Genomic DNA, 13450 nt, shown 5'->3' with positions numbered 1-13450 from the left:
AAAGCTCCCTGAATTTTCTATTTTTCTTTTTAAAATAAAATGTTTTAAAGAAGTGGAACAGACTAACATAACCTGTACTAGTTCAGTATGATTTTCCCGAAGTCATCCTACTGGAATTGTACAGCTTTCAAAGATTTCTGATGTCAGTTTGATTCAAAGGATCCTGGCCTTCCCACCCCATTTCCTCTGTGATCTTACTTTGTCTTATAAAAAAATTGACTCTATTCTCATTTTCTCCTCCTGAGCATGCCATTGGTACTTACCCCACTGAAGTGGGGTAAGTATATAACAACCAACAAGAAATTACAGCTCTTCTCACAAGCATTGCATCCTAAATGAACAATATTCTAAATATAGGTATGTGGACAACCTTTGCTTTCTTTTACCCAGACTGCCACGAGTTTTCTCAGTGTTTTGAACTGAATGGCAGAGTACTGAATGACTGTAGAAAGGCAGAAGAAATATTATGTTATGACTTCAAGTTATTTAGTTTTCAAGGCAGAGGGGAGAAGAGAGGAGAGGATATAAAATAAATGCACCAAAATTGATTTTATCAGTTTCAACATCCAGCACTTCATACATTAGAAGCATATATTGCTATCAAATACTTGACTTACACTCATATTCCTGTCCCAGATCTGGATAGAGCCATCTTGACAGCCAGCTGCGATAAGTTTACCATCTCTGCTGTATGTGCAAGTTGTAGGAATCACCCGTTTACCTTGAACTGATCGTGGCTTAAATACGCTTTTGTGCTTTTTTTCATTGTTAACATCCCATGTCCTCACAGTTCTGGAAAAAGAGTTTAAATAAAGTTGTTTTAGATGAAGTTGATACATATGAAATAATTCGTTCTGTGATATAATCAAACCCCTTTTCCAGCATACTTGGCATATAATATTGCTCAAATTATGATCTAATGGCAAAACAGCACTTAAAACATGATGACAACAGTATATTCACTAACATGTGAAGGCTAAAAAAAATAATAAAAAAATTAAAGAGTCTTCACTGTCACTGGAAATCAAGAAGATGAAAGTATTCAGTCCTTCACAAAGAGCAGATACTTCAGGAAAGAGGCACGAATACCATCTCTTATACATGAATTACACTAGTTCATTAACTAAACAGATTTTCTTAATTATTCTGACATGACAACAAATGAAAATCCTGCTTTTAACTGTCTAGTTATTCTTCACACTTGATTTTTAGAAGGTATTTTAAACATTAATTGCAATATTATTGTAGTTCTCTTCAATTAATCCTGAACTTCTTACAGTTCTATTAGAAAAGTGTTCTTCAAATACTTTACGAAGATTCATATGTGTAATATTGTTTTTTCAAGCTGAGTTTTTCTCACACTGTTAGCAAAATAAATACATCCGTTCTCATTTTAATGGAAAAAGAGTATCTGCCTGAATCTTCACTGTTCCTTAGATACACAAAAACATCCAAACGAGAGAGAACTAAAACACTGAGATACAGGTGGACCCTTTAAACTGTCTTAGATACAAATGTTTTCTGTCCATTTAATATGTTGAGGTCTTTCCAGATAAAAATTCAAAACTCTTCTGGCATCTAATGCAGAAAAGAGTTTCAGGATTTGGCAAAAGAAGGAAGATCATTTATTTAGAAAGAAAAAAAATCTCAAAGTTCTCAAGACAACCTCATTTGTTTAGACTATACAAACATTGCCTATGATCCAACAGCACATAATTCACTGGTCTCTAGCAAAGCAAATAGAACTTTAACAAAGGCAGTCATCTCTCCAGAATGAGACAAGACACCACGGCAATAACATCAGAAACTTCCATCAGAGCTATAAGACCAGACAGGCCACAGAGCGGACATATATATAATTCTAGAATAAAACAGACAGGAAAATGAGCTGGATAGCTTACAGAAGTTATATTTAATTGCATATTTAATAACAGTAATGAGAAATCAAGAAGTGTAACTTAGAACGCGAATGAATCACCAGTTGCCCGTAAGAAAGTCAAGGTTAGTTTAATTTTTAAAAGTCTTCAAAACCCATATGTGTAAGGCATCACTTCATTGCTCTATTTGGAGCTCTAGAATAAGACATTCAAGTGTTCTGATGATTGGTTTGGGTTTGAGGTTTTGTTTGGTTTTTTAAAATTTTTATTTTAAATTAAATATTAGATTACTATTACAATTAGGTTGGTTAGAGGATCTTCAGAGGTTGTCTCCATCCTCAACCAGTATGTGTTTTTAAAATTTGCTTTTTCCTCTCCATGTGTTGTCAACATCTATCTCAGTTTTCTACCTCTCAACAGGCACACTGTCACTTTCTGCCACTGTAAAATCTGCTCAAAACTTGGGTCTTTTTCCATTCCCTTTCCCTCACAATATTCAAATCCTTTCAAAATCTCATTTGAAAATCCCATACCTTCAGCTTATCTTCTTCCTTTTGTGATGACCATCTCCTACTGAAAAACTATGTCTTCTCTTACAGTGCAAATTTCCAAGGACTGCCTTGGCATATCCTTTCTCAGATGGTGCACTTAGTAACGTGGTTATGCACACGGAACTTTAAGGTCTGCCTACCCTTGTCTTTTGTCTCAGATGCCTTACAAGCATCTCACATGCCATTCCAAAACCATCTCTTGACTGTTTACCATCCTAAGTCCTCATTTCCGCTGGCACAGAAAGACTTTTTTTTTTAAAGCCTTCAGGTTCCTCTTTTCAGGGCTCAATGTCCTGTTGAAACCTCAACTGTTTTGCAATACTGTAGAGCATATTCAAATCTTATCATTTTACTGTTCCACCGTGAAGAAAGAAAAACTAGTATACTCTTATCCCTTAAAAGACACATTAAAACAAATATGAGCCCTAAATCAACTGTACTATCAGCAGGTCAGATGAAAAATCCAAGTTTCAGGAGCTGCTTCTTCTGCTGCAGACAGTTGGCCACATTCCCGCACATATGAGTTACATGCCCTGTCAAAATGCACACAGAACCTATAGCACATGTTTAGTACTCCCTCAATGTCTTCTTAATGTCCCTACGCTGCACGTGTGTGTATTGTTGCCTTGCTGCTACTCGATCTATTGAGAAAAGTTTTCTACTGAAATAAGTATTTTATAAGAAAACATCTACATATTACTTACAAATTAGTCAGTTGTTCCCAGAGAGCCAGTAACTCTTGAGCTAAGACCAAGCTCTTTAATGTCTTCTTTCACATCAGATGTTTCAAGTGTGATTATTCTTTATGGAAATATTTCCTATTTTTATTTAAAAATGGACATCATATTGCAAACACATCTCATACCATGGACAAAGTTTCAGCTTAGCATGCTTTCCGACTGAATCACCACCAATCAAAACATCAGGAGTCATCTATAAACTATGTATGTTTTGTATTTTCTTTCAGACCAGTGATGGACTAGAAACAGATACCACCGAAGGACCTCAGGGAGATACCTTCATCACATAGTCTGAGTATGACACGGGCTAATTTGTTCTGACATTCTCCTTTTCCCCTCCGTGCCCCGTCAATATCTTCTTTCAGCCGGCACTTTGATGCTTTCCCTTGTCTACTGTTTACATTTGCAACTTACATGAAATCTTTTTCTGGGCCCTTTCCCTCACAACACTTAACACTTCTGCTGTCCAGAGGGTCATGGACAAACCTGAGAAGTGGGCCTACATGAACCTCATGAAGTTCAACAGGTCTAAGTGCAAGGTCTTGCATCTGGGTCCGGGCAATCCCAGACATGAATATGGACTGGGAGAAGAACAGCCCTGTGGAGAAGGACTTGGGGGTTTCCGTGAATGAGAAGCTGGGCATGACCCAGCAATGTGCATTTGCAACCCAGAAAGCCAACAGTATCCTGCAATATATGAGAAGAATGATGTGGCCATCAGGTTGAGGGAGGGGATGGCTACACCGCTCTCATAAGACCCAACCTGTAGTGCTGCATCCAGCTCTGGGGTCCCTGACATAAGAAGGACATGGACCTGTCAGAGTGAGTGCAGAGGTGGCAACAAAGATGATCAGGGGCTGAAGCACCTCTCTTATGAGGACAGGCGGAGAGTATTCAGGTTGTTGAGATGGGAGAAGACAAGGCTCCAGAGTGACCTTATAGCACCTTCCAGTACTGAAAGGAGCCTTATAAAAAAGACAGAGAGCAACTTTTCACATGAGCAGATAGTGACAGAACCAAGTGGGAACAGTTTTGAACTAAAAGAGGAGAGATTCAGGTTAGAAGTTATGAATAAATTCTTTACTCTGAGGGCGGTAAGGCATTGGCACAGCTTGTGCAAAGGAGCTGTGGATGCCCCAACCATGGAAATGTTCAAGGCCAGGTTGGACAACGCTCTGAGCAACCTGATCTAGTGGGCAGCATCCCTGCCCTTAGTGGGTGGTGGGGAGAGATTGGAATTAGATGATCTTTAAATTCTCTTCCAATCCAAACCATTCTATGACACTATGATTAATATGTAACCCTCTCATTCTAGCCAGAAGGATAGGCAATAAAGAGGAAAAGAAGCATAGAAACACAAATAATTTACCTTCAGGAAATATTGTCTTTAAACTGGCAATATGGCAAAAGCACTCTAAGACTGCTTCTGTATACTCTCTCCCTTTCTTGCTACTGACACTCAGTCACCATATAGTATAACAGGCAACTCAAAGCACAGTTTGGAACTATGCCTCTGTTTTTTTTCCAGAATGCTTCTTTCTCCTCCTCAAACATAACAAAAAAACAACCAAGATTGCATTACAAAAGTTCCATTTTCACTTCCTAACCTCTCTGCATCTAGGTTAGATGTTGTATGTGTTGAAACAAGTAGAAAAGTTTACCCCTGCACCAATCAGATTATTTCCAGGATGCACAGTTTGGTCAAAATCTCCATCTTACTAAGAGTAATTCCTCAGGCCTAAAGTAGTGTGGGATGAAACCATAACACTGTTTTATACTTTATGTTGCATCATTTTAGCAGAAGTTTACTACTAACATTTATCTATTGATAGGCAAAACCAAGATATTTTTTAACTCCAATGAAAACAAAAGAAAAACATTTCCTGGATGAGGCTTTTTTCCCACCTGAAAACAAACTGTTTAATGAAAGTTTGTTCTTTATTAAAAACAATATATAGGGATTTTTATATACAATCCCTCCACCATATATCAGTTTGTTCATTACATCAAGTTTTAATATATTGAATGATAAGCACAGTCACATAAACATTTTTAATTTCTATTTCATAAATTCCTTTTCAATGAAAACGTCCACGACAAAGGCTCCACATACACATGTTTAAATTTAACTTTTTAAATGGTGGATTCCACATCTGCAAAACAGATTTTGCCAAACTGATTTTGTAAAGTTCTTATATTTGCCAAATGCAACTCAAAGCAACTTAGAAAAGAAGGGGAATGTTCTTTTGGAAAGGTAACATGGATATTTTCGTAACCACTGAGAAGTTAAATGACTCATAATAAACAATTAATTTAATTAGTGAGGCTTGAGGAGAGGGTGGGTGTTTTCTTCCCCCCCCCAAATGGTTTTCTCTTTTTTTCCACTTTCTTCTCATGTTCTTATGATGTTATTACTAAGTTAAAATTTCTAATAAAATTAATTATTGGCAGTGCTGCTGCATTACACAAATTATGTAGGCATGAAGCTAGACTTCCCAGCTTGCAAGCACAGAAAATTTCTCTAAGTCCTGAATCAGGAAGCCACTGCCCTAATACAATCTGTTGAAATTCAAGAAGTGAACCAATTCAAACTTCAAAAGCCTGACCTGTCAAATTTCACTAAGCTTCTCCATCTGTCCCATCTCCTCTTTTTCTACTGGGCTGCAAAGCTCTATTGCACAATATTGAATGTTATTGGCATTTAATATAGTATACATACATTAAGTCTATTCTTAATAATTATTCTTGCCACTTCAAATACAAAAGAAGCAATAAAGTACATTATTGCTAGAAGTACAGATCAGGCTTAATGTTGTGCATCTATTAACCACATTACAATGCTTATATTCGTAATATATTATACTGTCTACCTCTGTAATATAAGGTCGCCCAAAAAGGTCACCTTGCAAAGCTATTACACACTTTTAAATCATCATACAAATACTGTGGCAATAGTATCACCATCCCAGTACAAGACTCCAAAACATCAGTGATAGAAAACACATTTTTCAAAGTGTTAAACTAAGCCTCTTTATTAAACAAGCAACTGATCTTAGAGCAAGACTTTTTTAATCTTTTTTATGACACAAAACAACCTTACCTACATGGGAATGAAATTCAGATGCTGGCTAATATGGTGAAAAATTACCTAAAGGAGAATATGTGAAGAGGATAGTTAAGAAATAACTGAACAGTTCTGTTAAGATGCACTTTATGCATATGGTGGTACAACACCATGTCTACAAGAAAACTTTCATAATTGTACTATTTTTGCCCTCTTTCAGCAGAAGTAAGTTACAGTCTTCTTCTGTTGAGCACAGAGGACCCAATGAGGGCTGAATAACCTGACAGATACTGAAAGAGATCTGTACACACAAACAGATGGAGAAATGCAGAGAAACTTTCCATAGTTGTTTGGCAGAAAAACTTCTAAATAAGCTACCTACTTCCAGCATCTGAAGAAAGTTTAAATAATTTGAACCAGAACACAAGAAAGGTCACATCCAACATAAGTAAAATCATAACTAAGGAAGGAACTGCCAAAAATCTTGACAGAACTTAACAATTTATAACAATTCCTCAGCTTTTCTGTTACTTAAATAAATCCTAAATGTAAAAAAACCCCAGAAACTTTCACAGATAAAATATTTAACAGAGTAAAATAAAATTGTATATGATAGACAGCAAATGAGTTAAGCAACTATGAAACCCTATTTTTCCATATTTTCAAATAAAACTGGTGGCATTTTTTAATAGGAGAAAATATCATAATTTGTATGTACAAACTACAAATGTATAAAGTACATCATTTGTATGCTCAAATACAGCTGATTTATAATTAATATTTTGGGGGAATAGATTAAAATCTAAAAACAATGAATGGGAACTACTCCCATCCTGCAGCCTGAATGAACTAAAAAGAAAGCAACTCAGAATTAAAATGAGAGAGCATGGAGAGTAAATGTTCTGAATTACTGAGCAAAAGTACTGCTGCTGGCCAATATATGCAACATTTAAGGAAAACTGAATTAGAAAAGGAGACAGAAGAACTGGATGAGCATTAGTTGGCCTAAGAAACCAGAACTAATGGAGGTAAAGGAGAAGAGTAGAGATGGAAAGAGACAGGTTAAGGAGAATAAAATCAAGGAACAGAATAAAAACTTAGAACGTCATGCCAGATTTGGCCCGACTGCTTTCATGTCAGCAGTGCAGCATGTCCGGAGAGGAAAACAGCAGCAGCAAATACTAGTGAGTCATGACATACAATCACTTCTGACTGAGGAACTGGCCAACAGATGCATTCAGATACAAACAGTTACCCACCAATACATCTATATAACCCTTTTTTACACACAGCTGTAAAGACACAGTAGAATATTTGCCAACAGAACCTCTCAGTTATGGCATAAAGAGCCTGTTTTTAATGAAACACAAACTCATAAGCTTTCCAGACTGAGCAATTTTTGTACTTTCCCGGATTAAACCACTGGTCAGGCTAACAGTACAAAAAGATACTCAAAGAGGTAAAAAATTTAAGAATAGAAGCAAATTGCCTAGAAACAAGCTAGTAAATAACATTATATGAGTCTTCTAATTATTTTACATAAAGTTATATTGTATTTACATATGATCACATATCTATTTCAGTTATTCCTTTCTATATGCCTCTTCAAAGAGATGGAAAAAATATCCTATGGAGTTTTGCATGGATTTTTTAAAAAGTACACTTCTACTTCTCTCAAAACCTGAAAATTCCTCCGAAGTATCTGCAGATCAGCTAATCAAAATGACCAATTCCAAAATTCCATCATCCTCAAAGACTATAGCAGACATATTTTGCACATCACATTGGCAGAGAGAACAACTGACAAAATACAACACAGAACAAAAAACATTCCTACTTTTTAAATGTTGACATTTATCAACTATCAACAACAGCTGTTAAGCTGAAGCAGAAGAAAGAGCATCCAGTCACACAAATGGGAACATTTCGGAATGAAATAAAAAGAAAATAGAAGAAATTCCAAGGTTCTGCTCTAGACTTATTTTCCTCCCTCGTGAATTCCCACTGAATCATACACCTCACAGAGCAAAACTTGCTATCTCCAGTCTTCAACTTCAAAGATTCTGAATGCTTTAATTGAAACAGTAAGTTTCATCTGGAACCTAAAAGTTTTACAAGACTTTTTTCCGTTCTAAAAATTCTAAGATATCAGCAATCCACTTGGAATGCATTTGCTATCCTGGAAGACAGTGCAACGTATTAATATACAAATCACATACAGAAAGGAAAGTAAATTATAGAAATTTTTTATTAAAAACAAAAGACCAACATGACTGCATGTCTACTCCATTAACAGTTATTAGCAAGTTCCAATGTAGTTACTAATGCTCCGCAGAATTTTCCACACATCAAAACAAATAGCCTTAATATAAGTAAAACAAAAGGTTTGGTGGGAGAAACATTACAACCTCAGAAGATATGAAAAAAGCTATTATGGGAATGACCATGCAAGTAGGAAAAAAAAAAGCTAAGAAGGAATATGGAAGTGAAATGCAGATCAATTGTGGAAAAACAGAAAAGGCTGTTGGACAGAAAGTAGTAGCTGAGGTATGCAATTATTATGCCAGTCAGAGTCTATACTTTAATGAAGAAGGATTAATATTCCACATACATGTTACATTCAGTGCTGCTTAGAATACAGAAAACCAGAAAAAATCTAAAAACACTGATTACATTCTAAAGACAGAATTATCGCTGGGGGATGAGGCAGGGATGGGACAAACAACCCTCCTGCCTCACCAACACAAACCAACAGCTTCTAGAACCAAGGTAAAATAAAATGCATAATAGGGTAATGATGCTATTGACAGGACATATTGTGGAGACAAGACTGCACGGCACTGAGCACTATCTTAAATACACTCAAATTCTGTAGAAGATAAATTTGAAGGAAAATCACTGAAGAATTAAAAAAAAATAAATCAAAACCCACCACCCAGAACAAAGCTAAACCAAACCAACCAAACAAAAGCGAACCACAAAACCAACACACAAACATGCTCCAGAGCACTGTTTAGATTCCAAAAAGAGTGATACAGAAAAAGGCCAGACTAAGAAAATGGTCTCCAATATTAGAGGCATATCCAGTACTGAAAACACTGATTGCAGGGCTTATATGTTAATAAAAAAATAATTCATTTAGTTGTTCCAGTATGTGTTGTTGCGATGGGTTTTTCTTTGAAGAATATTTTCTCAAGTCATGGTAGTTATAATAGACTCAGTCCATTTGAGAAAATCCCTTTCATAGGCCAATGTACAGGCAAAAACATTACCATAGTGCCTGAGTTCCTTTAAGCCTTTCTCCCTTAGTATTTCCTTAAAGTATTTTCCTTTCATATTTCCCTGAAACACTGAATATATATGATTGCATTAGGGATGAGCATTTGGGCAGCTAAACTGGACTAAGAGAATAAAGGCTTGTTGGTTTTAAATATTCTCACTGGCCCTGACAGCTAATTTGCTTTGTTTCTTGTTGATGATGTCTTCACATACAAATCTGACTGAAGGGATGTTTTTCTTCGCATCAAGCATTAGGATGGCAATCATGCATGTCTCCATCAAAGCACATCATTTCTTCAGTTCAAACCAGCAAAGTATCTAAGCAAGTCTTCAGAAAAACATGCATAGAGTAGGTTAGAGAACCATCCCCTTTTCATCCAAAGAGTAAAAGATTCTGTGATTTTAATGAATTATCTTGAGCTCTGTAAAGCTCAATGACTGTAAAGTCAAAATGCTTTTGAATTAATAATAATTCAAACTCTATGTTAATGCTATGCTATAAGGCTGCTATTTTCCTGAGACTTTGCAGCACTTTACACACAAGTCCTTCATTTACTACTGCAACAATATCTAACTTCAATATTATTATTTCTATACAGAGTATTAGATGAATTACAGATATCATGTGATTCACTTCTGAAAGTTGTGACAGTAAGAGTAGATATAATTTTGTGTCATTTTCTAAATGGGGCAAGTAGGCAATGAACTGAGATCTCATCTCCCACTTAGAAAAGATAAGTGTGGGATGCAATCAAACTCCCTAGGGGGTACATCTGATTAAGATCAAAGGGGAAGAGTTCTGCTAAAGAACATCTTGACACTTCAAATTACTGTCACCTGCATGAATTGAAATGACTCAGGAGCAGTCTTGCATGATACTGCAAAAGCAGGAAGGGTCAATCACTAGGAAAACAGGATGCTTTCCAGAAAGCTGATTAGTCATGGCTATAAAATAGTTTAGGCTCACTTGGATCTCAAGTTTTTCTTCACTCCATAAAATAACATAAATTGGAACTAACACTCAGCAGAACTCTCCATTACACCAGTGAAAAATCACTTGAAATTAAAGCAGTCAAGCATTCAAAAGCTCTCTGAAGCAACACCTCAGCTGATCCTATATGCACAATTAGTTTTAACTGGTTTTGCTGTTATCTTAGGTCTTGCTCACAGCCATTTTTCTGCAGGTCTGTTAGTAATGAACTGCAATCTAACAGAGGTAAATAACACAAGAGAGCAAATTCTAAGTCTTAAATGTATTTTGATTTTTGAAGTTACAGAATCTATTTTAGACAATGCAAAGTTTGACTCAGCTGCACAGAAAACTATGTGCTTTGGGCCACAGAAGAAAGTGAGTTTTACTTTGCATTTATGCATGAAGTATCACTCTTTGTACATGATAGTATGTTGTATGTTGTAGTATAATCTCCATAAAAACTTATTATCTACTTATAAAGACCAGGAATAACTACTGCACATAAAGTAAATGCAAGTTTATGCATTCATATTTTCTGGAATACACACCAAAATCTAAGACACTTCCCTTGTCCTCCCAAGAATTCAGAAATGAAGATGGCATCTCTTGTAGGGAGGAAATATGGTTCTTAGACTCAGGACCCCAGAGAGTTATGATACAGTGTTATTTGTCCAGATAACCACACAGAGCACCATTTCTTCATATACTTGTCACCATGGTCTGCTCACATCATAATGCTGCTGCCACTGAAAAAACTCATGTATTCCTTTCTGATTTTTGTGTAAGGTTAAAAGTTTAAAGCAGAAGGTTAGTGGACAAAATAGTACTACATTTTATGATTTCTGAAGATTAAAACCAAGGGACTTATGCTCCCTTATCAATTATGTTCTCTGCATGGGGGAAAACATAATTGCTTTGCTAGACGTTGTAGATTTAAAAGTAGTAAAAGCAGGACATATACAACCAAGAAAATACTTTTAACAATCTGTTTTACCTTTTAAATAAAATAAAAAGACCAGAGAAGTGACTTGTTTCATAGTTCAATTTGATTGTGTAGTTAACAAGTACTCATTGACACACCCATTTGGATACTCACAACAATCAAATGTCAACTTGCAGATGAAAGCACTCCTACACAGGTCAATCAAGTAGTAGGAAGATTCTCAACTCATTTTTTAGAGTTCATTGTTGCTTACTCATTAATTCAGGTATTTTTAAGTGAATGTAAACGTCCAGCTCTCTCTACCCTTCTCTGTTACTGGGGGAATCAGCAAAATTTGTAATTTTTATTTTCTTAGAATCACAAGCTAGAATCACAGACTACCTCAAGTTGAGAGGGACCCATCGGGATCACTGCTCCTTGCAAACCTACAGAAAACTAAACCACATGACTAAGAGCCTCATTCAGGTGCTCCTTGAACTCTGGCAGGCTTGATGCTGGGACCAATTCCCTAGTGAGCCTCCTCTATGGACTATCACTTTCACAGTGACCAACCATGCCCTAAGGTCCAACCTGAACTTTTACTGATGCAGCTTCATGCCATTTCCTCACGTCCTGTAGCAGGTCACCAAAGAGATCAGCACCTCCCCTTCTGGTGCCTCACATGAGGAAGGTGTACACTGCCATAAGGGTCACCCTAAGCTTCTCCTTCTCCAAGCTGAACAAGCCAAGTCACTGCAGCCACTCCTGATAAGTCTTGTCCTCAAGACCTTTCTCCATTTCAATCTCCCTTTTCCTGATACATTTGAACAATTTCATGTTCTTCTTATACTGTGGCACCCAAAACTGCACACAGGACACAAAGTGGACCCAAACCAGCACAGAGCAGAGCAGGACAATTGCATCTCTTGGCCAGCTGAAGATGCTGCTCCTGATACACCCCAAGACACAGTTGGCTGTCCTGGCTGCCAGGGCACACTGCTGACTCATACTCAACCTGCCATCAACCCAAAGCCCCAGACTGCTTTCCTCAGGGCTGCTCTCCAGTTGCTCATCTGCCAATTTGTATGTGTAATCAGGACCTCCCTGTCCTGGATGGAGAATCTGTTACTTGCTCTTGCTAAATTTCATATTGTTGGTGATTTCCCAGCTCTCTAGTCTATCCAGATCCCTGTAATGCCTCCTCCACAGCTCCTCCTAGTTTAACATCAATCAGCAATCAGCAAACTTCATGTGCCTTCAATTCCTGCATATAGATTTTTATAAGAACATTAAAAACCACCATCCCTAAAACTAAGACCCAGGGAACCCAATGCTGACTGTCCACCAGCCTGATGTAACGCCATTTACCGTAACACTCTAAACCCAACCCATCAGCCCATTGTGCTCCCCACATACTACGGACTTGTCTAGACATGTGCAGCACAGTTTGTCCAGAGGGATACCATGAGAGACAATATCAAAAGATTTGCCAAAAATCCCCAAATCAGATGACTAACTTGTCATAAAAGAAAATTCAGGTGGTTTAGCAGGACTTCCCCATTGTGAATCTGCGCTGGCTATGACTGATGACTACCTTGTCTCTCAAAGCGACTCTAAGAATAATCTTCACCATAGTTTTACCAGGCACTGAAGTGAGACTGACAGGCTTGCAATTACCAGCGTCTTCCTTCCTATTCTTTTGAAAACTGGGACATGTATCAGTTTCCACTCATCTGGAAGCTGTCAGTGAAAGGATGCTTTGTATGTTTAGCTTCTTCCTACTAGGGCAAACTGCAGCTAAGGAAGCTCTTAAAAAACAAGACATTTCTAAACCAAAGTTTATAATTTCCTATACTTTAATGCTCAAATCTTGAAGTATACAGCCTTCAGTAACAGATGCAAACAGTCCAGACTGGTGGTCCCAACCTGGGTTTGGCTCCTTACACAACTTCATCAGTCGTGGCCCCCTCAACTTTATGGAAAGATAACTTAGCTTTTAAAAGTGCAGGAGATGTCAAAATCTCCTCTTGCACATACCTATGAC

General features: G+C 37.1%; 1 protein-coding gene across 1 annotated transcript in view; it reads right to left on the bottom strand.

The window, feature by feature from the left end:
* Positions 1-617: 617 nt before the first annotated feature.
* Positions 618-13450, bottom strand: part of LOC103799784 (WD repeat-containing protein 70) — a gene marked incomplete at both ends in the record, with an annotated part of 39870 nt that continues 27037 nt past the window's right edge. Inside the window, one exon of the mRNA XM_009072132.1 lies at positions 618-792. Within this exon, the coding sequence (XP_009070380.1) occupies positions 618-792 (175 nt within the window). The remainder of the gene's footprint in view (positions 793-13450) is intronic.

The sequence above is a fragment of the Acanthisitta chloris genome, unplaced genomic scaffold (assembly GCF_000695815.1).
Source record: "Acanthisitta chloris isolate BGI_N310 unplaced genomic scaffold, ASM69581v1 scaffold7623, whole genome shotgun sequence".
Classification (NCBI taxonomy): domain Eukaryota; kingdom Metazoa; phylum Chordata; class Aves; order Passeriformes; family Acanthisittidae; genus Acanthisitta; species Acanthisitta chloris.
The sequence above is the reverse complement of the archived record's forward strand: the minus strand, read 5'-3'. Positions and strand labels throughout refer to the sequence as shown.